Source organism: Physcomitrium patens, chromosome 23, assembly GCF_059467195.1.
Source record: "Physcomitrium patens ecotype Gransden chromosome 23, ASM5946719v1, whole genome shotgun sequence".
In the NCBI taxonomy this organism is placed as follows: Eukaryota; Viridiplantae; Streptophyta; class Bryopsida; order Funariales; family Funariaceae; genus Physcomitrium; species Physcomitrium patens.
Genome location: NC_143432.1, coordinates 8,710,536 through 8,736,399, shown reverse-complemented (window position 1 = coordinate 8,736,399; position 25,864 = coordinate 8,710,536). Strand labels below are relative to the sequence as shown.

The window sequence follows — 25,864 nt, the reverse complement described above, 5'->3', positions numbered from 1 at the left end:
TGTTATTTTTAATATAAAAAGTTTGAGTGATACTATATATTAAAAAATAAATAAATAATAAAAAATCATAAATAAAACTCTAGGAATATAATTGTGTAATACAAAAGATTATATGCATAAAAATAAACAAGTAACCACATAAGAACAAGATTTTTTTTTCAAATGAAACAAAATATGGATGACTAAAAATATGATTGAAAAAAAAGAGCTTTGAGAAAAAATAAAAATTTCTACATGTTGGCCTAAAATTCCACTTTACAAAGACAATTTTATAGTATCAATTATAATAATATAAAAAAGAATGGGATTGTGTAGGTCAATGTTCTTAAATCTACTTTATTTGACAAGATATAAGAACCATAGAAACCATATAACTAATTCAATCAACACATTGCAAATACTCCACTTGTGTCAAAAAATAACAATGATCATAATAATAATCTCCATCCAATCAGACACACTTGTGGGCATAAGACAAGGCCATAGTCTCAAGACCCTTCAACAAGAAGAAGCCAGGATCTAGTGTTGTATCGACGGCAATGAAGGCAACGGTTCCCACGTCGGCGACGACGTCATGAGGTTTTGGGGTCACGAGCTGCCACAAACGGGCACCCCACGCTGAACGGAACAGAGCCAATCCTGGAAAACAGCAGAAAGTTTTAGCACTCTCTGCGCAGGTGATTCATGCCATGCCTGCCCGATCAGTGGAGCAAGGAATCTCTGTCGCAATGCTTGCGTAGACGCCATCTCCACCTCGAGGGTTGCCATCAGGCGGAGTTGGAGGACAGCGCTCGGTTTCTCGGGCTTGTCTCAGCCGATTGTTGATCCTGGATCGAAGCTTAGTTGGTTGATCGAGACTCGGAGACGCTGTGGCTCATGTAGCGTTTCAAGGTGCCCTGGAGCGGGAAAGCTCCAGCGATTCGACCGAGCTGCGGATCCCCCTTCGTCTGGTGAATTCGGGATCGGACCGCTACCGCTGTGAACCTCTCGTTGTGTTTGTGAAGCTTGCGCAGGTTGTGCACGAGGATATTTTAACCCGGCGGCTTTTTGCTTCTCACCGTTTCACAATGAATGGGCATCAAGGTTATACGAGATTGGAGGGCTCTTCCGAGGTGGAAGCTTTCAGTTCACGTCCTCAAATGCCATCTAAAGACGTTGATGGGGGCGCGCTCTTTGTTCTTGAATCCAAAGGTTAGAGCTGCTGAAGCCAAAAATAAATGAATTAATATAAAATAAAATCTTCGAAAATTTGTTTAGATCTTTTCCCACATGAAACGCATGGAAAGATCCTGCTGCTTTTACGAGAATACTCCTGGAAATGTCTGCGTTATGGGATTTAATGTTGCGAACTGGATGGAGCAGGAAACTGGAAGCACGCTGGCTTCCATTTGACCGTGTCCATAGCCACCCCTGCGTTGCTTACCTTACCCTTTGCGCTACGAGAACTCGGGTGGGTGGCTGGAGTTTTAGCACTCGGTCTCTGCGCAGGTGTTTCATTCTATGCCTACAATATTCTCTCGCAAGTTCTCGAGAATTCTGAACGCCGGGGCCATCGGTTTCTCCGATTCCGTGATCTGGGAGCACATGTTCTAGGTATATATCCTTCCTGCTCAAAGTACTGTTGAATCAGTTTGTGCAAATTGTAGATTATGACGAATGTGGTTGTTGTTGTTATAGGAAATGATAAATTATTTGTTCACAGCTGTGTGGTTCACCTGAAATAATGTTTAAGAGTAACAGTAGATTTCGTCTCGCTCAGGAAGGTCATCTTTGAGTCACCGCGATGAAGTGATCGTGGTCTGCTTTGCAATTTGCAGGGCCATGGGGCTACTACGGTATTGGCGGGATTCAGTTTCTTGTATGCTTCGGAACGGTCATCGGTAGCTGCATCGTTGGGGGCCAAAGTATGAAGGTGAGTAGTTTCCAACACAGAAATTACACGTTATCGTTGCAGCTTGCGCTTCTCAATTTAAGCAAATGAATTCTCAAGAATGCAAGCCATCCTCAATCAGCACTCGCTGAAAAGTAGCTGTGAAGAATCTTCTAGTCTCTGTACCATGTCCATTGGGGATATCTTTCTTTTACTAATGGAATCGACTTCAGGACATTCAAGCTGGAATCCCTAAAGCGCAGTAAATAACCAGAAAATGAACGAAAACCAAGCTCCTGTAGGTGACTCGTACTTGCCAACTAGAACTCATTAGTGAACATTTTTTGCAGTTGATTTATAGCATCCTTGAACCGGAAAGCACAAGACAACTCTCCGAATTCGTTGCTATCTTCGGGATTTTCATGTTGGTGCTCGCTCAATTGCCTTCCTTTCACTCGCTACGTTATATCAACCTGGCATCTTTGATGTGTTGCTTGGGCTTCTCTCTGTGTGTTGTGGGAGGTTGCATCTATGCAGGTGCGAGCACATTCTATCTGTGCTTCAAGAAGCGAACTTTTGAAATATGTGATTGAGTTAATAGTTTCAGTCACAGCTGCATCGGAACTTGTTTTTACAGAAGATGGTGTCTTAGAAGAGGTTTGGGAAGTTGCGTTCTCCATCTGTGGCCAGTTATACTACATGAATCTCTGTAGAGATTTTACGCCTCTGGCTTAATGAATCGGTCCGTTCCATCTTTGGCAGGCAATTCTGTTGATGCCCCACCAAAAGACTACTCTATATCCGGCACCCCTGCTTCCAAGCTTTTTGGCGTCTTTGAAGCACTTGCCATCATCGCTACTACATTTGGAAATGGAATTATTCCGGAGATTCAGGTATGAGTGACCCATCCATTATTCAGACAATCGATCTCTAAAATTTGAATGGAACGTAGCTTTGATAGATTACAGTCGATCTTGTAAACTCCCACTGCTTCCGTCATCAAATTAATGAACTCCATGGTTTAATCCTGTTACTAGGAGGATTGGGGTACTCATAATCTCACGTCAACAAATTCCTCGAGGCTGTGTCAAATGAGTTCGTAAGTTTTGATAGAGCTCCCAGAGAAATATTTGATAATAATGCTCACAACATTATCCAGGTTTAGATGATGTTCAAGTAGTTTTTGAGCAAGCCGGTTTAGGATTTCCATCGGCTTCCTCATAATCTACGGAAGACATCAACCGCCTTGCCCATAAGCTACTTAAGCGTATCTGAGTGTCATAGTAGACATGACGCAGGTGACGCCAATTATTGGAGAATATGGCTTTCTATTGATAAGCTAATGCCTCTCTCTTATCTTCTACGTATTCAGGCAACATTGGCTCCACCGGTCGAGAATAAAATGTTCAAGGGCTTGTTGGTTTGCTACACAGTGGTGGTCACAACTTTCTTCTCTGTCGCCATATCTGGATACTGGGCCTTCGGAAATCAAGTTGCAGGCTACGTCCTGACCAACCTTGCTCCAACTGATGGACCCGCTCTAGTCCCAAGCTGGCTTATCCTCTTGGCCAATGGATTTGCGCTTGCGCAACTCACTGCTGTGGCTTTGGTAAGCTCCTCAATCTCAGCATCTGGAAGTAGACCTTGCAAAGTTGTGGCCGTGCCAAAATAGCATCCTAATTGCTTGAACAGGCACTGCAGTAGGCTCTACTTGCTTGGCCTAACAAGGATCAAGCACTCTCATTTTTTCATTTGTATACTGTCTGTAGTTTCCATGGCTTGGCGTTGACAATGTTATGTGGATGAAATGGTGGGTGGAGGTGTACTCGCAACCCACATTCGAGATCTTTGAAGGCCAGACTTCCGACGTGAAGGAAGGCAAGTATTCGATGCGCAACTTGGTGCCACGTTTCCTGCTGCGATCCTCGTATGTTGCCTTCGCCACCTTCGTCTCCGCTGCTCTGCCCTTCTTTGGCGACATTAACGGCGTCTTGGGAGCATTCTGCTTCACCCCACTAGATTTCATCCTTCCCTTCATCTTCTACTCCTTCACCTTCGGCCCCTCGCGGCAGACGCCCAGGTTCTGGATCCACTGGGGCATTGTCATCTTGTTCAGCGTGGTTGGGTTTCTAGGATGCATCTCCTCGGTTCACCAAGTTATCTTGGATGCCAAATACTACAAGTGGTTTGCTGATTTGTAGCTATGTTTAGCAGAACACCCAAGTGCGGTGATTCTCACACCACACCAGAATTATTGTAAACAATTTCAGGAACTACAAATTCATGGTCTTGATCAGGCTAACGCATCGCCATGAGCGTCAAATTTTCTACATATGTTCAATCTGTACGAGTCTGCACTCATTCATGTTGCGCATCCTGTACATGCTGGGCTGCATTAGCAACACAGACTGGCTAGTTATAGCACGCAGATTGTGGCGCTTATCCTACCGACACAAGTCAACGTCAGGTTTTTTGTAGCTACAAATTTTGTATTTACTTTTGTATCAAGTCAACGTTGATTTGTGGTGAAATATTCTGAGTAAACTTTCGTGTCAAGTCAACATGTGATACAATAGAGTACTGGGACAATGTTGAAAAGATGTTGGAAGTTTTACTAATATTGTCATTCTGGGTGTTGCTCTTGATAATGCAAGAAACAGTAATGTGTTTAGAAATTGTTTCAAGTCTGAAAGGAGTTGGGAACATCCACCCTTTGTGGTTAAGTTCTATTCCATCCCATGGTGTTGAGATTGATGCATCTAGTTGTTTTCTTTGATCTAAGATTCTACAAACTTCTCAAAAAGAAGTGTTTGTGAAGGTGTTAGCAAAATATTTCTTTTATCTTGAGTTTATTAGTTTTTTTTTTAATATTCTATCAAAAAAAATTACTATTGTTTCTATTTTTATGTCATGCCATATTTTTTCTTTAAAGATTTTTATATTTTATTACTTCTAAAATATTCAATAGTAAGTCATTACAATCATATGCCAAAAGATCTTTATGACTTCAATTTACATGTTTCTTTGTAGAAGATTACTTAGTAGAAAGTTAGTGTTTGTCATAGCCCTTGTATAAACCAATTATAACAAAATTAATAGTGAAGATTACTCCTAAATCTATTGTATTGTTTTCCACTTCCAAAATTGGTAAAAGATTATTTTTATTACTTTCAAAAAGCAAAGCATATAATTGTTACTTTTTCTTAATTACATTTTTCTTTTCTTTTCTTTGCTTATTTGTATCTACTTCTCTATGCCAAATCAGCCACTTCAAATTGAATTCTTCTTTTGCCCTAGTTATATTCTAAAATCCTTGCCAAAAATCAAAAAATTAGAAGTAAAGAATTTATGTTTATTTGGTAAGTTGTATGGCTTTTAGAAGGGTCTTGTGGAGTAATTTTCTTCTATTTAATAAATATAATTTCTCAAATCATATAGATCTTGCTAAAAAAAGTCAATTAGATTTTAAGATAAATTGCTCAAAGATCCAAAATATATATAGATGGAAGCTCTTTTATAGTTTGTGACTCTAATCATTGAATGATTCTACACTTGTAAAGGGTATAGAAAGTATTGAAGTTGTAATTAAATAAATGATAGAAGAAATTTAAGTTTTCAATTTTTTTTTTTTCTTTTGCATTGTTATAAGAGTGTTTATATACATGTATAATTCTTATTAGACATTATGTGATTATTTATGTAGACAATTGAAACTACAGTTACATACTAACAATGGCACAATACTACATGCATCCAAATTATTTTTTTTATTTTTTAAGATGTTTTTAGAATTTCTATAAAAAGGCTATAAGTGGATGTTAATCTTCACTTAGATCCCAATTCTATTCATCTTTTATGATCTTTTCTTATTTTTCATATCTTTTTTATTTTTGGTATATACATTATAATGTCTCAATTGAGTACCACAATAGAAAAATTTAATAGAGACAATTGGCATCTTTGGAAGGAGAAAATCAAATTTATTCCTATCAATAAGGATTTATAGAAGGTTGTTCGTGGAAAGTACAAGAAACCTCCTAGGTCATCCATAGATCTAGTGGAATTAGAGAAATAGGATGATATAGACAAGAAAGCATTGTCTAAAATACGTCTACATCTTAAAGATATGGAATTTCTAATCATAAATAAGGTAAAGAGTATTGAGGTGACATGGAAGGGTCTAAAAAAAATATACAAAGTTAAAAAATACTTTGAGCCTATTATACTTGATTTGTGGATTTTGGACCTCATAAATGAGTGATGGTGACAATATTGTTATTTATGTAGGCAAACTACAATTAACAATTGATCAATTTTCTTCTATTACCAAAAAACTTTTGATAGAAATCTTATTATGGCATTATTGAAGAGTTTTTGGAAATCATACCATTATTGTATATTATAAAGTGAGCTTGGTTATAGAAAGAAAAATAGAATTTGCAAGAAGAATGTTCTAACAACTTTAATAGAATCTTAAACAAACTTTAATTAAATTTTAATAATTCTAATTCATCTTTAATTACATCCAAAAGAAATTTCAAGGAAATTACAAGAGAAATATAAAATAATTACAAATTAACCTTAAAAAAGTGTACATAATAAAAAATATCCTAAAAAAATATCAAATATTTTTTTAAAAAATATTAAAAATAGAAATCTTAAATAAATCCTAATTAAATTTTAATAAAATCTTCAATAAATCCTAACCAAATCTTAATATAATCCTAAACCAATCCTAATCAAATCCTAATCAATCCTAATCAAATTCTAAACCAATCCTAATCAAATCTTAATGTAATTCTAAATCAATCCTAAACAAATCCTAATCAAATCTTCAATTAATTCTATCCAAATTATAATCAAATCCTAATTAAATCCTTAATAAAACTTGAATAAATTCAAAAACTCTCAAAGTAAATCCTAATCAATTCCTATAGTTATTTTAAAGTCTTAATAAATACTAATCAAAGCATTAATTTCAATTTAAATTTCACCCACATTTCAATCTACAATAAAGTAATAAGTATACAAAATTTGACAAAAATCAAATCCAATAAATAAATAAATAAATAAATGAAACTCCTAATCTTCTCAAATGTTAGCTCCCTTCTTTTTCCAACTTGGATGTTGATATTTCAGCAACAATTTCTCCTTGTTGAATTGTTAAATTTCTTAATAAATTGGTTTTTGTGTAGATTTCTAATTCTAGATTGCTTCAATAAAACCAATAAGAATTTTAGGATCATAAAAACCCTCAGCGATTTTAATTTCAAAAATCCAAGGTCCTAATTCAATAAAACTCATATCCTTTAATCTAACTATTTGATTGATATCACATTTTTTAAACACATTAAAGATAAGCAAAATGAAAAATGCACAAACTTTCACTTCGAAATGTACTAAAATACTCATACAATATTCAAAATTGTAGATATTTTTTTTATTTCTTAAAATCCAAAACCATTAAGAAAATCTTTTATTTTGAAAAGCTCTCAAAAACTCAATATGTCTCCAAATTATATGAAACAAACTCTCAAAAAATCCTTCATTAGTTTATTCTTAAATCTTACTCTCTAATCAACCAAAAAATCGTAGAATTGCCATTAATGCATGGTTTTGTGTCTTAAGATCTGATTCTAATCTTGGTTAACAACCAGTCTTCTTTGGGTATCAATTCTTAGTATTTTGAGGTAATTTTTTCTAAATCCTATTTTTAATTTTCTTCTAAATACGAATATATTAATTAATTATCTCATCTACTTTGATTTGGCTTATTTATATTCTTACAAAATAAGTAGAAGTTTCTTCTAAAAAAAAAAGGTAGTATTAAGACTAAAATGTTTTGCTACCTTCTTATGATTTATCCTTGTTTTGCTACTGTATCTTTTTACTAGGCTCTTCTATAACAAACTCTCAATTATATAAACACACTATGTTTGTGCTAGTGCATGACACCATACATTAATAGTGACATTGGAAACAAGACCTTCAATTGAATTGATATTATAAATAGTCACTATTCAATTATTGCAATAAGAGTATTATGACAGATGCAAAATCAATCTCAAAGGCGACATTGGTGGCCAATAACAAATCTAAGCATCATTTTCATAATCATAAGGACAATAGATATTTGCATGATTACAAGAAGAATGCTAAATATAAGTATTATAGCAAGAAAGATTACTATAAAAGAAGTGTTGGATCAAAGAAAAACATAAAAAGTTAGGGAAGTTGAAGAAGACTTTCCAAAAGCAACAAGCTAATACATTAGACAAAAGAATTCTAGTGTAAAGGATGAATTAGTGTTTGTAGTTGCATTGTATGTTACTATGAATAATAAAGTATGGTATACTGACTCAAGTGCTTGTAAGCACATGATAGGTAATCAAAGATGGTTTTTAAATTATAAAAATCTTCCATTTAGCCCTAAAGTTTATTTAAGAAATGATACAAGAGTTGCCATCAAAGAAAAGAATAAGATTTCTTTCGAGTTTCCAATCAACATTTGAAAAGATATAAATGACATTTTGCATGTACAAGGACTTGCCAAGAACTTATTATTAATTAGCAAAATTATAGATTAAGGTTAAGAAGTTATTTCAAAGCAAATACTTGTTATATGAAGTGCAACTATACTATCATCAAAGATATTAAAACAAGCAACTTATATAAGTTATTAGACTCTTCTAAAAAAAAAAGAAGACCACTTATTTTTGAGGTAAAACAAAGTTTGAATAAGATAGATCTACATCATTAATGTTTTGGTCACCTTGGCATTTCCAGCTTAAAAAAAATTTAAACAAATGATATGGTTATGCATTTGGATCTATTTAAGTACACAAAGTTAGAGTTTTGCAAAAGATGTATTTATTGCAAACAACATTGTGATGTTTTTTCAACACAAGATAGTACTCATATAACAAAACTTTTAAAATTAGTACATTTTGATATAAATGGTCTTATAAAAACTATCTTTTCTTATTTTTTATATCTTTAATATTTAAAAAGTACATTAAATCATGTACTACAATATGATAGAAGCACTTTAAGTTTGCAAGTGGTTGATTATTGCAATATAGAATATGCAAGAGATATTGATACTTGATGTTTTACTACTTGCTATGCATATTTTTGGCTAGTGGTGTTGTTAGTTGAAACAATAGTAAGCAATCTATAATTGCCTTGTCTACCATCAAAGTAGAATATGTGGCAACAACTTATGTGACAAAAGAAGTAGTTTGGCTTCACAAGTTATTTAAAGGTGTCAGATTATCACAAGACTATCTTATGATTATTTTTAGTAATAATCAAAGTTATATTTTTCTTTCAATAAAATCTACATTCCAAACTTATACTAAGCTTATTGAAATTTAACATCAGTTTGTTTGTGAGAAGATTGAAAATGGCAAGATCAACTTAGTTTTTTTAAGACTAAAGACATGGTTGTAGATGTTTTGACCAAATTCTTATGAGAAGTATTTTAAATTCAAGGAGATGATAGAAATCATCAAATTGAATTAGTCTAACATGTCATTTAGTCTAAATGCATTTGATTTGTTATATTTTAGCTTTTTAGAAACAATAGCTTTTTAGAAACAAAATTGTATTGGCATGCAATGGCATTATCAACATACTAAATTCAAGTATTCAATTTCTTTAGATGTAAAATGTCACCAAAAGTTTTAAGATATCCATTTGGAGATTTAAATTAATATATGCATTATTAAAGAGAATAATTTTCTAACAATACTATCAAATGATAAAAGTATACGTCTAAACATCAAACATGATGGAGATGTAAAATTTAAGATTATATCTTTGATTTGAAGATTTCAAGCTAATTTCAAGAGGATAGTTTCAATGAAATGCTACTTTACCTTGAATCCCTCAGTTGGAAATTTATTTGGTAAGTAGATCATCCACTTTTCTACTCTTCGGATGGTGAACAACAATCTCCACCTCGGATAGAGTCAACGTAGCAATCGAGAGATAAAGTCAACGTAGCAAACTAGAGATAACTAAGTGGACCTTACCGCCTAAATGCTCTAATCTCTTCCGAAAGTTTCTACGATATACAAGCAACGCAACATGCACAGTAAAGTGCCTTAGTTATTCTGAGTATCGATAGTGGTACGAGAAGATCACACATTTCACAAATCAACCAAATTGATAACAAAAAAGTTAAAAGGAAAAACAAAAGAAAATGCCGAGGACTGGAGCGTTTCGTCCACTAAATGGAAATGTTTTGTAAGAAATATGTTACATCACGGAAGCCGCTAAGCATTCAGCTTCACCTATTTTCTCCACATTTAAAATTGTTATAAGTTACCGGAATGTTGCCATATCTCAGCCTCACCGTACCCAATTCATCTATGGTCTTTTCCAGGACAGAGAAGTGACGGGCGTTGGTTTGAAGACTCATGTTAATCAACATATGATCTACAAGGTACCGATGAGGCACATGCATGGCATGACATCATCGTCCATCATGTGATAAGATACTCGAAAATCGTACAAGCTTAAACTGTGTTAATTCAAATCTCAAGCCGCAAGAGTTCCACCTTGAAGAAACTCTTCTTCGTTGAAGAGAACTCGATGTGATGCAACCGCCTTAAATGCTAGGCGAGGAAGACCAGCAGGCCTGTGAGGAGTATCACTAGGTCCTTGAAACAATGGAGCAACGACTGCATTCATTTCAGCCAAAGGAATCCGTGCATAAGCTGGCTTCGGTGCATGTCTTGGGGCCTGGGGTGTTGGAGGTCGCACATCCAACACACCTCCAGGTGCTTCACTAACACTGCACACATAGAAAACCGTAAGTATCCACAAAACACGCAATCTCCACTACAACTCATAAACGAGATGTGCGAGATACAGTCCATTCCTTGTCACTGGCAACGACAACCAGGTTTCAAAGTATGTGTAGCTTACTTCCGATATATATCTCGGTGGCGTTTAGGAGTGTATAAGCCTATAGTTTTCTGCCTCTCATAATCGGGAGTGGTGAAATTAAAATGCATTTCTCTAGCAATGTTAACCTGCACGTTGAACAAGAAACTACAAATCAGCAAGACAGATGAAGGAAGACTGCGTACTAGAGCAATCTACCCTCAGCAATAGACTCTCTGAAAAAACCTTAGATTAGGAAGCTGCCAGTGAACACGCATTTTCGAGAGTGCCTGAACTCACCGCTTCTTGCAATGACCGACAAACGTGGAAGACGGGTTTAAGCTGATCGTGGTGCAGTCTACAAACAATGTGTACCTGCTCAATGTTACAGTTAATGTTGTCAGAATCATCAAAGAACGCTCTACGGCGCTTGTAGTCTTTAAAAGCAGTGAGACAAACTAATGACGCCACCAGGGCAAGTCGAGTGAAGGCACGGTCTGTACCAGCAGCTCGACCGGCAAGCTTTCCAAAGATGATTCAGGTTGAGATGAGAAGTCCACTTCACGCATGGAATCTCGCACCACGGTCAGCTGGGATGCGGGAGTTAGGGGAGTCCTAGGCGCTACTAACTTCTTCCTCTGAGGAAATGTGGGTCCAAAAACTTGTACCGTCGAAACAGGAGACCTTGATAATGATGAAGCCAAGTTCGGTGCGGATATATCTCCAACTTCTGCGGAAAGAGGCCGGCTTCTTGTGAAGTTGTTCTCAAATATTCTCTTCTTTCCTAATGCTCCATTGGAGATACGAGATTTCTTATGTTCATCCACTAATTGTGCAAGCTGTCCTGGCCTCAGATACTTTCGCCGCCGATGCACATGTGTGTGATTATCCATACTTAGTTCTAAACCATGGATCACCGGTTCATTCACAGGGTTTAGCCTAATTTCAGTCATTACCACGTCGTCGGCCCTCAGTGCACGTCCACTGCGAAACAAACAAATCCCATGAGTCAGAAGCGAGTTTTGAACACTCATAGATGTAGGTAACCCGAGCTAAGCGGGGAATGTAGAGATCAAAGGAGGTAGAAGACTCTCTGTAACTCTATAACAGCAGTACAGAATGAAGTTCATAAGATTTTAAATTTATCCAAACAGCACAAAACAAGAATCATGACGAAAATCGTTTCAAGCCTGCCAACTGAGTCTCATCCATGTTAAACGGGCTATTCAAATGAGTATCCCACCTCGAAGACATCTGCGAGGAGCCGCGGGTCGGTTCCGGAACTCTTCGATAAGGTGAAGATACACAAGAAGAATCAACTCGGTCCTCCACAGCAATGGTAATTGCTACAGAACTCCTAGGAGAGTCGCAACTTTGACGCTCAACATAGGTTACAGCATCAGGTTGTTCGCAAACAACTCTACATGTTTCACCTCTCCTCCTCGGTCGAGGCATCGTATATGGCTATTATTTAGCTTCAGCAGCTTCGCACGCACAATGACGACGCTTGTGACAATGTATTAGCCCACATTCTACTGCATACTTTATTCCATCGGTTTATCTCCTTCACTAACAAAGTGACACCGTCGTCACCTATTCCTCAACAGTGATCGCAATTCGTGATGAGATAGTGTAGCCGCGAACTCGGAAGAAACGAGGCTGTGGGCAAAGGATGCTATGCAAACTGGAGGGAAGAATTGAATCACTAACCAACGCAGGGTCACAGCCTTCAATTGAGCGGAAACTCTTGCTGCTATCACAAAACTTTGAACCCTTTCAAGTGGTCAAGGCACATCGGCCAAATGACTGCTGCGCTGCACTGTGCGTAAGCTAAGCTCACAGGATACCACAACCTCCGACCGAACAGAGTTAACCCTGGCCAACCGGAAAACAAAAATAGCCCACGCAAAGAACTGCGCCACAGTCACACTTCTCAACCCCAGAAGTACGCTTCCAAAAATCCTACCAGAAACCCCAATGTCCCGCGACGCTTCCTCTCCTCAAACATGCAACCACACAATAGCTTGTGAGAATCACTAGTAAGAGCACCAAAAAATTCCCTACACTCCGGCTGTGGCACGTTTCCTCCGAGCTATAATTCACTGCACTAATGGGCAAGTTTCCCTGATGCAGCGCTGCTCCAGCGGCCTCGGGTTACCACTAGCGACTTCATTCCCGAAAGCTGGCACTCTGCCAAACCTAAACAAGACACCGAAGACTACCTGAGGTGCCAGAGAAGCTCCAGATCAGGACGCAGGGGACGAGAGGTGGGATTGAACTCCAACACTAACACACATACACGCGCACTAACAATAGCGCTCCTTCCAGGGCCAGGCTGTATCGATGCAGCATCACGGAAGGAGGTCATTAAAACTTGAAACAATGTAGACGACGACGATTCTGAGGTGAGAACATGCGCATCGTCGAGATGGCGGGGGCGGGAGACTATTTGAATTTAGCGGGAGGGCAGTTCCCGCCTCTTTTTACAGCCAAAGTTTGACTATCAATCGGTGAACGACCGCACGAGTGGTCGCTGCTGCCAGCGCGCATGGAACCATCACCGCGGTCGGCGACTGGTATACTAATCTTCCTCTTCGCGTTGGGTAACGATTTCCCTCGTATTCGAAGAAGAGATAAAAGACAGAGCCTCCGAGCATTGGATTCCCTGGTTGCCTTCTGATCTTTCTTCTGCATTGCCAGGAAAAACCCACTTGATTACTTCGATGACTCATGCTCTGCAATAAATAGGCAAAATGCAAGATATTCATATCCAAATTGGCAATCACAAATATATTTTCATGATGGGTCGAGAGTGAATAGGCTCCAGCCAAGGAACAACACTATTACCACAGCCATCTGAGTTACCGTCGTTTTCATTAGCATTGGTTACAGTGAAAAGGGTTTAAATGTGGAGATTCCGTAGAACAATGAAGTTTTTGGCCGTCTTCATCTCCTCGTCTATCTTTCACCTTCTCCGTCCACTTGTTGTGTGACAATATATTATATGACAATTTCTCCAAATTTGGTCTATACTGAATTAGCACTCGTGAGATTCCTAACCTCGTGGGCAATCGAACAAGCTTGAAAGATTGATTGATTGATTGATTGCCTGGTAGGAAATACAAGGTTCTGAAGGGAAATTGTTGAGGTCCCTGATTGAACTATTTCCATTATGTCTAAGACTAAACCTAATGGAGCCTCAACAAATGTGGCAATCTATTTCCATACATTTTGAAGTTAACCATCTTGCTGCAGGGTGGGTTAGCTTGCAGGAACCCAGTTTCCTCTGGAACCACAAGATCCACATCTCATTACCAGCTGGTTCCTCGACCACGCCACCTAAGAATGAACCAAATTGTTGTTGAGGATATACACTAATTGATTCCCTTGGTTTCTGTTGGTCCAAACATCTCTACAAAATTCCACGATGCTCCAATTCTTTCTGTTGTCTCCCCATACACAAGACTCCAAGGTGAACAACCTTACTGATTAAACCAGTGGTTCAAATCAATCACTCGGTATTAAGATTTCAACCAGCATTCAAGGAAAAATAAATAAATCATACTAATATTTTAAATCATATATGACTTCGGTGTATGTGTGCGCATACATACACAGCTACTTAAATCTATAAAAGTCGCAAGCATCCATCCATCACTCCATCCAACGACAACGCCTCCCTCGGCCACCCTCAGCCAGCCGCCGGCGGGATTCGAAGCCTCGCGGGAAATCGACGACGGCGGCGCTTCCATATCCCGCCACTCCACTCCGGTAACTGAAAAAGGCGGTCGACAATCGTCCCTGCACGACACTTCCTCGATATCGGCGCTCCCTCAGATTCAACCACTAAGAATAAAGTTTTTCTATGCTGTATTTAGCAGTAAATCACTCACGATAAGTTGATTCCTCTGTGCAATTTCCGGAGGTTTATTACTTCGTACCACATCCTTATAATAATAATAATACAATTCACGAGTTTTCTACATTATTGGGTGAGTACGTGATATTTAAGCACCATTGTGTTTATTGTGTGTTCCAGTGACAACCTACATGCAAATTAGGGTGTAACAAAATCGATCCTTTTTTCAGTCTGTCTTGATTTTCAATACATGTCCATTTTGTAATTGTGTAAGTTGACGCAAAATAATAATGAACAAGTGGCTTTACATATATATATATATATATATATCCCAATTTTTTTTTCTCAGACCTTGTAAATGTTTCGTGTAGCGAAATGATAGTTGCATGCATTACAAATATTAAACTAATCTGAGAAACTGCTTTTTTACTATGATAATTTTTGTGTTGGACCCTGGCTTGGATGATGAGCCTTTTCTTCTTTAAAAAAGTGACTGTGTACAAATGAAACCCTCTCCTTCTTCTTCTTATTTTTGTTCTTCTTTCTCGTCTTTTTCCATATGTATCACTGATTTGCAATGGCAATTGTTTTTAGCTTCCCATCCACAGCCCAAACCAGTTGTTTTGTCCATGAACTCTCATTCATCCATTTCGACACCCAACAAATACCACTACAGAAGCCCCTTATATTTAAGGCGACAACTGGATATGGCTGGTTTGCATAGTATTGATGGAATTTAGCCACTTCTGTACTAGTCTTGCATCCATGCTTCCAGGCACAAAATCATGGGGGAAAGCGTTAAAACAGTTAGGGTTTGAAGGGGGGGGACCCATGCCAAAAGAGAATGCCATGAAACTTGGCTTTCCATTAGTGGATATTCAAGAGTTAATGCAATAACCACAGGGTCTTTTCTGGATGGTTTTAGTGGCAATGGCTGGGTAAGGACACCAAACTCATTGCCATTTTGGTACCTAATCTATATATAAAAAACATGACTGTGAATGACTGTGAATACAGGTGAATGGATGGAATGCATCTTATTACTTTTTTTGCAATGCAACACAAGATAAGCAATTTGATAAGTTACTAATACCAAATCATGAATCTTATTATTCTTTCAATAAAGTTTTGGGAGATTTTTTACTTCTGTTCCATGTTTTAAGACAAGTATCCAACAAACTTGAACTATGCAATATTTTTTAGATAAATCATTAGGGTTCCATTTTGATGGATCATGTCAAACAACATGGTTTCACAATCTGCTGCCATGCATTTAGCACAGTAAGCTTATCATTTTGCAACTAGTCATGAAAAGAACAATAAGGAAGTAAATACTAATGATTGATTGAAATTAACTTATTTGAAGCGGTTGGTTGGTTTTATGCATATTTTATTCACCTCACAGATTTGACAAGAGATTAGTGTTTTTTTTGAGACGAAAATGAACAAATTACACCGCAAAACACCATAGCACACAAGGACCCAGAACTGAGATTCCAGATGGAAAGAGCTCCATGACAACCTGGCACCCACAAAACAAATTCATTAAAAAGGGACAAAAAGGACACTTCCTCTACAACTATTGGGTGAACCCAATTGATGCCACATTACATTTCTTTATTTGGCAATATAAACACATGCTCTAATTCATTACAAAAAGGTACCCTAAGCATGCTTTTGAATCTCATCACTGGAATAGGAGATCCAATGAGATGTATTTTAATAAATTTATCTTGGTTTGTAAAGAGTGGACTTTGCAAAGGCAACTTTGAGAAGCAATTCCATGTGCAATTGCTTTGGACTTGTTACAAAGCACACACACAAGCTAATCATTGAATTATGGGGAATGAACTTATTAGTGTAGGTACCAATCATTTAGGGATATAATGGCAAATTGGTGAATGCTGGTGCAATATTGTACAGGTGAAGAGTGACATCTTACATACAATACTTTTTATGACAAAAAACAATGCTTGTAGAATTCAGATGTGTGTTATTAACCTTACATCTACAATTATGATTTATTTAATTAAAACATAGTAAAAAAGAAGAAGAGGTTTGGCACTCATATTTTTAGAATCTTATAACAACTGATAGATATAATGTTTTTATTGATACACCTTAATGTATAATTATGAATAAGTAAAAACACAATTGTGCAGAAAATAAAAAATAAAAAACATCAAAGTTTCTATATATATTTATATACAATTGTAATACATTAAATCATGTTCAAATATATATAAATATATATACTATCTCAAAACTCAAGCAATTCTAGCAAGTTAACTAATAATATTATATGTGGAATACATGTGCATAGTCAGATTATAATAATTTTCTAGTCTTAAAAGAGATTTCAAAATAAATTCTATTAAATCTTATTTTCTAGTATCTTTAAAGAATCTTTACCTACAAAGTATACACTTTTGTAGTAAATCTGTGTATTAAAACTTTATATTAATAGTTATATATTAAACTATAATTCATACTCTAAGGATTAATTTTACTAAGCAAATTCCATAGAGATGCATGTATTAATATTTTATTCATCACTCAATACTCATGGTTGTAGAATTTTTACTATTTTGTGGCAAAAATAAATAATAAATTTTATTAAAAATAATTTAAAATAACATAAAAATTTAAAAATATACACAATTTTATCTATTTGAAGTTAAGCCATGCCATTATAAATATTAATGATATTATGTTGAAATAAATTTGAAAACAATTATAAACACTCTTAGTATAATAAATAGATTTTGATTATAGCACATTTGATATTGTATAAATATTAATTGGATTTGATTCATAAAAAATATTTAAAATTATAATCAAAGTATTATTTTTTAAATATTTTAAATATAATTTAAAATATTTATCATTATTTAATAAAAATATATTAAATCTAGCTACAAGATATCTTTATTGATAATTAAGTATATATATATATATATATATATATATATGTATATATATATTCAATTGTTGTTATATTAATTATTTGAAAAGAAATAATTATACTATTTTATTAAGTATTTATAAAAAACTAAGAATCATCTTGTACTTAGATAATTAAAAATTTTGAATTTGAATTATTAATAAGCTAAAGATAAATTAGTTACTATCTAATTTTATAAAAATAACTTAATTTAAATAAACACATAAAAAACTTAGATTTTTTAAAAAATAAGTAAGAATATTTTTTATGAATTAATTAATTCTTAAGCCTTTTCATGTTATTGTATATTAATTTATTTTTTCTTGAAGAATTTTAATTAAAAATATAAAAATAATATTTTTTATTTTATTTAAAATAAAATATAATAAAGATTAAATATTAATATTTTAGTGATGTTAAAGTTAATTTATATCAAAGACATGAATCTTAGAGAATTGAAAGATCAATACACTCTTGTATCACTTGAAAAGATTGAAGAAACATTCAAAGATGATATAATATTAAACTAGAATGGCTATTACTAAAGACAAAAAGATTAAAAAGACTTAAAAAAGACTAAGGACTAAAAAGACATTGATAAGAATGAAAGAGGCTTCATTCTTACCTCCATATATATTATTGAATTAAGAGCTAAGTAGCAACATTTTATAGGACCTCTAATATCTATCCAAATTATAAGACACATGTCTTTACTCGCAAGACAAGTTTTCTATATGTACACCACATAGTTAGCTTATTTTATAAGCTATCAACATGTGCAACACATGGTTAACTTATTGACCAAATTTCTAACCTATAAATCAACTATAAATATGTATATAGTGAAAGATGTGTCTATAAAACTCCATAAGATATTATTTTATTAATCTACTTTTATCTACTTCTATCTAATCATATAAGTAATTATTGGAATAAATATGTATATTTGTGACAATTTAAGTTCATTTGATGATAAATTATATAATTTAAAATTTTAATAATAATATGTTTGATTTTTAATATTAAATATATTATATAAATATTATTATAATATATTTTAGAAAATATAATTTTAACTTCAAAAATATAATGTATAAACATATAAAGAATAAAATTTTATTTTTATTTTTATTTATTTTTATATATACATAATTGATAGTATATTCAACTTCATGTTAATATAATAGTATTTTTTAAAAGAAATATCAACTTTTTAATAACATTGAGTAGTTCTATTTCTTAATATTTATATTTTATTGATATTCAAATTTTAATTATATTATATTTAATTTTTTTTTACATTTATTTTATGCTTAAGAAATAACTTATTTTATTCAAAATCATCTAGTCTTATATAGAAAATTAACCATAAAAAAGAAAAATAAAAATATACAATTGAATCATTTTTTACATTTTTATAAATAATCTTCTTGATAAGTTTACAAATATTTTCTAATTTAGTATAATTGCAAGCAATATAAATGATTATTTCTTATGTTAAAATTATTGCATAGATGCATTTTATATATTTATATATATTTATATTTAAAGAGTTGTGATAGCCATAATCTAATTTTATTAAAATCACACTCTACATCCCATTTCATAATTCATTTTATACATGTCATTTGTTTCAAATTCTATCTCCAATCTTATTTCCAATCTTCTTTTCTTGTTTCAATTTCTATCCTATACGATTCAATGTTACGGACATATATTTATTGTAATTGTTACCTAGGCAATATGAATAGGAAGAAGTAACTAAAATTAGATTAATTTTATAATATCTTTTAAAAAAACATCTTAAAAGCTTCATAGATGCTATTTTGACTTTACATGTATTTGTAGTTGATTGATAGGTTAGAAATTTGGTGATTAAGTTAACCACGTGCCATATGTTGATAGCTTATATAATAAGCTAATTATATGGCATCTATATAGAAAACTTGCCTTGCAAGTTAAGATATATATTGTGCAAAGTCAACACATTCTGGACATCTTATAGAACATTGCCATATAATTCCTAGGTAGATAGTATATGTAGAAGAAAAAATAAAGCCTTCTTTACTTTTCTCAATTCTTTTCTTGCTTTTAGTCTAATTTCAAGAAGTTTCTAGTTTTAAGAAGTTTCTAGTTTTTTTTTGTCTTTTGGCAATAGTCATTTTATTTTTAAAAAAATATATATGCTTATTTATTTATTTATTATTATAATTCTTTGAAAAAATATCAAAATTTTATTAATTTTTTATAAGTTCTTTTCATTGAAAAATTTACAAGAATCTATTTATAATATCAGAGCTTTGTCTTTGTTTATTTTTTTGTTTTTTGTTTTTTGTTTTGTTTTGTTTTGTTTTGTTTTTGTTTTTGTTTTTTTTTTTTAAAATTAAGAATGGATTATTTCTTTCTTTTGATAAGACATAAATATATTAGAAGTTGTGGATTATCTTCTTCTAAATTCATATTTCATTTTTTATTCTCAAGTCATTCCTTTTATTTGTCTTAAGTAATATTAGATATTTTTTTTCTTTTAAGTATTATTATAGAAGACTTGTTGAAATTAAGAGTGCAATAGCAAAAATGCAATAACAATTGATGGAGTTAATACCAGTAATGCATTAACTCAATTTACCATGACAATGAAGAATAAGAAAGACAAAAAGTAAAGATATAGAGATGATTGGAATTGCTTTAATATCTGTATCAAATTATGTCCCTTCTCCTATGGTAGAATATCATTCAAGTGCTAGAAAACCAAGAATTGCCTGACTTAAGAAGTTTGATTGTACAAGATTAAAGTTTTGAGATTTTATTAATTAAGTACAATTGGCAATTGAACTTCAATTCTAGAGCTATGCAACTTCACAATCACAAATCATGTTTATTATAATACTATTATTAAGTTCTATGTTATCATGGTTTTCATCTTTTTTTGAATAATATGATCTAATATTAAAAAATTTGAAAGCTTTCTTAATAAAGTTTTGATTTATATATAAAATATATGATATAATTTGTATTGCAACAAATAAGATCCATATTTTACAACAAGAAAATAAATCTATAATATTATATGCTTTAAAATTTAGACAACTTGCAATTGATATTAAGTAGGATGATATTGCATTCATTAGAAAATTTCTTTATAGATTAAAATATGAGATAAAGAAATTGATGCTCAATTTATTTGATCTTCAAATATTAAGTTCAGCTATTAATTTTGTAATATTATGTGAAAATTATTTTTTAAAATTTTACTCTAAAAATTGCATAAGTACGCCTCAAAATTATTACAATTCAATAGCAACATCAACGTCTTTTTAAGATATATCTTCAAAAGTAAAAGATATGAAAATTAATAAAAATATTTCAAATATCTTATTAAGCAAGAAAAGACTCATTGTTATCAAAAAAGATTTTATTTATATTATGGAGAATCAAAGCACAATACTCAATATTTTTCAAAGAAGTAATGCAATTATAAAATAAGAAGTACAACTATCAAAGAAGATAGTATGTCAAAAAAAAAAAAAATTATCCAACTATAATAGAGATTGTGCACTTAGACAATACCTAATGAAGGTCCTATTCTTTCTTCAAAACTTTTTTTTTTTTTTTTTTTGTAATAGATATTGGTTTAGGACTTAAACATCACAAAACCTCTACTTTGTTAGATTCAAGAGCCTTGTCTCATTTTTTAAATGATGAATTTATTAAAAGACATAACATATCTTTAATAAAGCAAACAAAATCTATTCATATAAAAGTCATAAATGATCATCTATTGTCCCCTAGAGACATTATTTACAAAATATTTCTTCTAGAAGTAATAATTAATAATTATAGTAACTTGTGGTATTTAATATTATTTAGTTTTTTTTTTTCTAATTTGGTCATTTTAGATTTAATGTAATTAAAAAAATATAATCTTTAAATATATTGGATTTCTTCTAGTCTTGATTTTTCTAAAAATATAATTAAGAATATAATTAATCAAGTAAAAATTCATAAGTCTAGTACAACCAAACCTATATTTGTAGGTGCAAGAACTTTCTTGTATGCTCAAGATTTTTAAGATGCATTTGAAAAGAATAATGTACATACTCTTCCAAAACATCATTCCTATGACTTTTCAAATAACTTTCAAGAAAGAACTCAACTACCATTTGGAAAAACCTATAATTTATCATAAAATGAATTGACTCAATTCAAAGAGTATATTGAAGAAAATATGGCCAAAAACTTCATATGCCATTCCAAATCTCCAACAAGAGCTCCAATTTTATTTGTGAAGAAAAAAAAATTGATCATTATAAATGTGTATCAATTATTGAAGATTCAATAAGATCAAGATTAATAAAAGCTACTCACTACTTTTGATATCTAGACTTCTTGATCAATTGAATCAAATTAAAATTCATATAAAAATAGACCTACTAAAGATGTTTAATTTGATATGCATAAAAAAAAGATATGAATGAAAAAATGCATTTTGAACCAAGTACAGATATTTTGAATATATTGTCATTATTTTTGTACCAATAGTTTTTCAATATCTAATAAATAATGACTTTCAAAAGTTTTTAGATAATTTTATTGTCTATTATCTAAATAACATCTAAAATTATTCTAAAAATATAAAAGGATATGAACTTCAAGTTCATCAAATGTTACAAAAACTAAAAGATGTGAGATTCTATGCCAAGATAGAAAAGCATATGTTTCACATTACTTAAGTTGACTTCTTATAATACATCATTTCAAATGATGGACTTATAATGGATCTTAAAAAAATTCAAATTATTATGAATTGAAAGATCTCATAAATGATATAAGATTTTTAATATTTTTTGGAATTTGTGAATTACTATTGGATCTTTATCAAGAACTTTTGTCAAGTTACAGCTCTTATTACATATTTGACTTGTAAATACAAAATTTAATAGAATTAAGAAGCAACAGTAATACTTGAAGTTTTGAAGAGACTCTTTATTTTACACCAATCTTATATTGCATTAATTTTTTTAAGCAATTTTTTATACAAATAGATGCATCAAATTTTCCTTTGAATGTTATATGGTTATAAATGAGAATAGATGATAAACTTCACCTATAGCTTTTTATTTAAAAAAATTTTCAGTAGCTAAAATCAATTATGAGATCTACAACAAAGAACAACTTGTAATTATAGATTCACTTCAAGAATGGTGCCATTATCTAAAAAACACTCCTAGTCCAATCACCGTATATATAAAATATTAGAATCATGAGTAATTTATATCAATACATGTTTTGAATCGTTGCCAAACTTATTGGAGCATGTCGTTGTCAAGATTCAAATTCAAGATCACTCAATGATGAAGAAAATAATAAGGTTCATTATACATTCTTTAGATGATCTTACTTTGGATCAAAAGAAGAAAATACTACTTTTGATTAATAATGGAAAATTTTCTTGAAGTTAAAACATCTTCATCTTCAAGTAATACAATCAAGATTAATTATTGATTCAACTTTTATTAAGCAAGCTTAATTAAGTATGTCTTTTGATCCTCTTATTTGTGATATGAAAGAAAATCCTTCAAAGTTTTATGATACTTTATATTTGAATTCAAAAATAATCTACTATATTTGAAGGGGTACTTATATGTTCAAGAAGATGAAACTCAATTATGTATTGTTCAAGCTTATCACGACTTTCCACTAGCATGACATTTTGGATACAATAAGACTTTGCTACTAATATCTAAGGATTTTTGGTGGCTCCAAATGTAGTAGGCGGTTAAAGATTTCGTACAATCTTATGATATTTTCTAAAGATCAAAAATTCTTTATTATTAATTTTACAGATTTTTCGACTTTTATTCATTTTAGAAAAACTATGGTCTTTTGTTTCTATAGATTTTATCATGGATCTTCTAGTTATAAGTTCTTATGTTTTTATATTTATAATAGTAGATTGTTTCACTTAGATGGCACATTTTGTATCATATACAAAATTTATCAAACGTAAAGAAGTAATTAAGTTTGTTTTGAAATCATCTATTACTATCGTGGATTATTTTAGGATATTATATTGAATGGAAGAACTTAATTTATATCAAAATTTTGAAGAATACTTTTCAAGATTCTAAGGGTAGACATAAAACTATCTTCAACTTTCCATCTTCAAATTGACGGACAAACAAAGCATGTAAATCAAATTTTAGAGCAATATTTGATATATACCATTAATTACTAAAAAAATGATTAGAAAAAACTTTTGCCACTGGCAATTTTTTTTTATAATAATACAATACATTCTTCTATGCAACAAATGTCTTTCTTTATTAATTATAGTTATCATCTATAATTTTATGCTTTTGACTTTTCAAAAGTTAATAATCTTATTGTGAAAGATTTTATAAATCATTTATTTGAGCTACATATAATAATGAAGGCACAACTAAAAGAGGTTCAAGAACAACAAAAAAACAATGCAAATACCTATTGTAAGCAACAATCTCATTTTATATTGGTAATAAGTTTTGATTACTTTGTTATAATATAAAAATTATTTATCCTTATCACAAGTTGGATTATTATAGATTTAAACTATTTCTTATTTGTGAACATATCAATTGTGTTACTTATTGATTACATCTACTAGAGTCTATGAAAATCCATCTCATAATTCACATATCTCTTTTGAAGCTATATAAGACAATTAATATCCTACAGAGAAGATAAATACCATTGCCTCCTATAGAAGTAGATAATAATCAAGAATTTGAGATTGAAGAAGTCTTAGATTCAAGATAACACCAACTTAGGTTCAAATATCTTATTCATTGGTATGGATATAATATTAACAAATACATCTAGAAGCAAGCAGAAAATCTTACAAATATAGCAAAGAAGGTCAAAGCTATTTATTAATAACATCCATAAAATCCAAGATAAAGAATAACAAACATTTGTTGTAAAATAAATAAAATTTAGAAAACATTGCATTCTACCTTCTATTCTTATTTTTAGTTTTTGTGTAATTGTGGCATTAAAGAGACGAAAAACCAACAACCAATAAATTCAATTTAAAAGCAATCAGTTGTTAACTTATCAAATAAAATATTATGATTATTATAGCCTTTAAAATAATATAATAGGGATGAAGTTCTTCAAGAGCAACATGTTCTTCTTCCAATAGATGGTGAAATAGAATGCATTTGGTATCATGATTTAGGAAGAGAGTCTTGATGTTTAATGATTCTATTAGAGATAGGAACAATTCTTCATGGTGTTACATATATTTTATTTGAAAGAAGTTACGAAGGTCTCAATAATGATTAAATAATAAAGTGGTCTTCTTACCCTAAAATGAGTTATTATCGATGGTTGAGATGATCTATTAACTATCTTTAAAAAAAAACAAAGTTTAGAGTACATGTCAAATACAATTCACCACGTCTTAAATTTCTTCAACATTTGATTACTGTTCTTTATGGAATATGTTTTTAGAAAAGAAGATAATGTCACTGACATATATTTATTGTAATTATTATGTAGATAATATGAATAGGTAGAAATAAGTAAAAATAGATTAATTTTATAATATCTTATAAGAAGGCTTTTTAGAAGCTTCATAGATGCTACTTTGACTTTACATATATTTGTAGTTGATTGATAAATTAAAAACTTAATCAACAAGTTAATCACATGCCATACATGAATAGCTTACAAAATAAGCTAACTATATCGTATCCATATAAAAAACTTGCCTTGAAAGTTAAGTTATGTATTGTACAAAGTCAACATGTTTTGGAAGTTCTTTAGAATATCACCACATAGCTCTTGGATAGATAGTATATATAGAGGCAAGTATGAAGCCTTCTTTACACTTGTCAATTTCTTTTTTGCTTCTAGTCTAGTTTTAAGAAGTCTCTAGTTTTCTTGTCTTTTGGCAATAGCCATTTCAATTTTTTTTTAGTATACATATTTTCTTATTTTTATTTTGATATATTTTTTTGAAAAAAGTCTAGCTTATTTTTTTTGTTTTTACCGAATTCTTATCTTTAATACTCAACCTTGATCTTATCTCCATCCTAAGAGTTTATTTTTTATTTTTTATATTTTTTATGAACTAATCATACATATTTTAAAGTCTATGAATTGGATTTTAAGTAGCTAGTTATTTTTGATAGAAATTATTGTGGTGTGAGATTGACATACTAACATAATGCATGTTACTACTTACAAAATAATATTAAAAAATTAAAAATTTATTTGTATAAAGAATTGAATTTCCATAAAATAATATTTGTTG

The 25,864-nt window shown here is 31.9% G+C and overlaps 2 protein-coding genes and 1 long non-coding RNA gene across 6 annotated transcripts; 1 reads left to right on the top strand and 2 right to left on the bottom strand.

The window, feature by feature from the left end:
• The first annotated feature begins 644 nt into the window (after nt 1-644).
• On the top strand, nt 645-4,200 carry LOC112275536 (GABA transporter 1). 2 transcript variants are annotated; one of them, XM_024505978.3, is made up of 7 exons: nt 645-1,191; nt 1,363-1,593; nt 1,818-1,912; nt 2,221-2,407; nt 2,633-2,763; nt 3,243-3,479; nt 3,691-4,200. In XM_024505978.3, exons 1-7 carry the CDS (start codon nt 1,068-1,070, stop codon nt 4,069-4,071), a joined length of 1,386 nt encoding a protein of 461 aa, XP_024361746.1. In that variant the 5' UTR covers nt 645-1,067; the 3' UTR covers nt 4,072-4,200. The 2 variants fall into 2 exon arrangements, with proteins under 2 accessions (XP_024361746.1, XP_024361745.1); XM_024505977.3 differs by having other exon boundaries at nt 675-1,191; nt 3,640-4,200.
• A 5,877-nt stretch (nt 4,201-10,077) lies between these two features.
• On the bottom strand, nt 10,078-13,102 carry LOC112275548 (uncharacterized). Its single transcript, XM_024506002.3, has 5 exons — nt 12,006-13,102; nt 11,266-11,746; nt 11,063-11,137; nt 10,805-10,911; nt 10,078-10,670 (listed from the first exon to the last, which is right to left on the bottom strand). The coding sequence occupies exons 1-5, from the start codon at nt 12,215-12,217 to the stop codon at nt 10,415-10,417; spliced, it is 1,131 nt and encodes a 376-aa protein (XP_024361770.1). The 5' UTR covers nt 12,218-13,102; the 3' UTR covers nt 10,078-10,414.
• A 738-nt stretch (nt 13,103-13,840) lies between these two features.
• LOC149986515 (uncharacterized) lies at nt 13,841-15,639 on the bottom strand. 3 transcript variants are annotated; one of them, XR_016500306.1, is made up of 3 exons: nt 14,813-15,639; nt 14,377-14,563; nt 13,841-14,204 (listed from the first exon to the last, which is right to left on the bottom strand). It is a non-coding gene; the product is annotated as an uncharacterized LOC149986515 (long non-coding RNA). The 3 variants fall into 3 exon arrangements; XR_016500305.1 differs by having other exon boundaries at nt 13,841-14,247; nt 14,377-14,573; nt 14,973-15,639; XR_016500304.1 differs by having other exon boundaries at nt 14,973-15,639.
• Nucleotides 15,640-25,864: the final 10,225 nt, after the last annotated feature.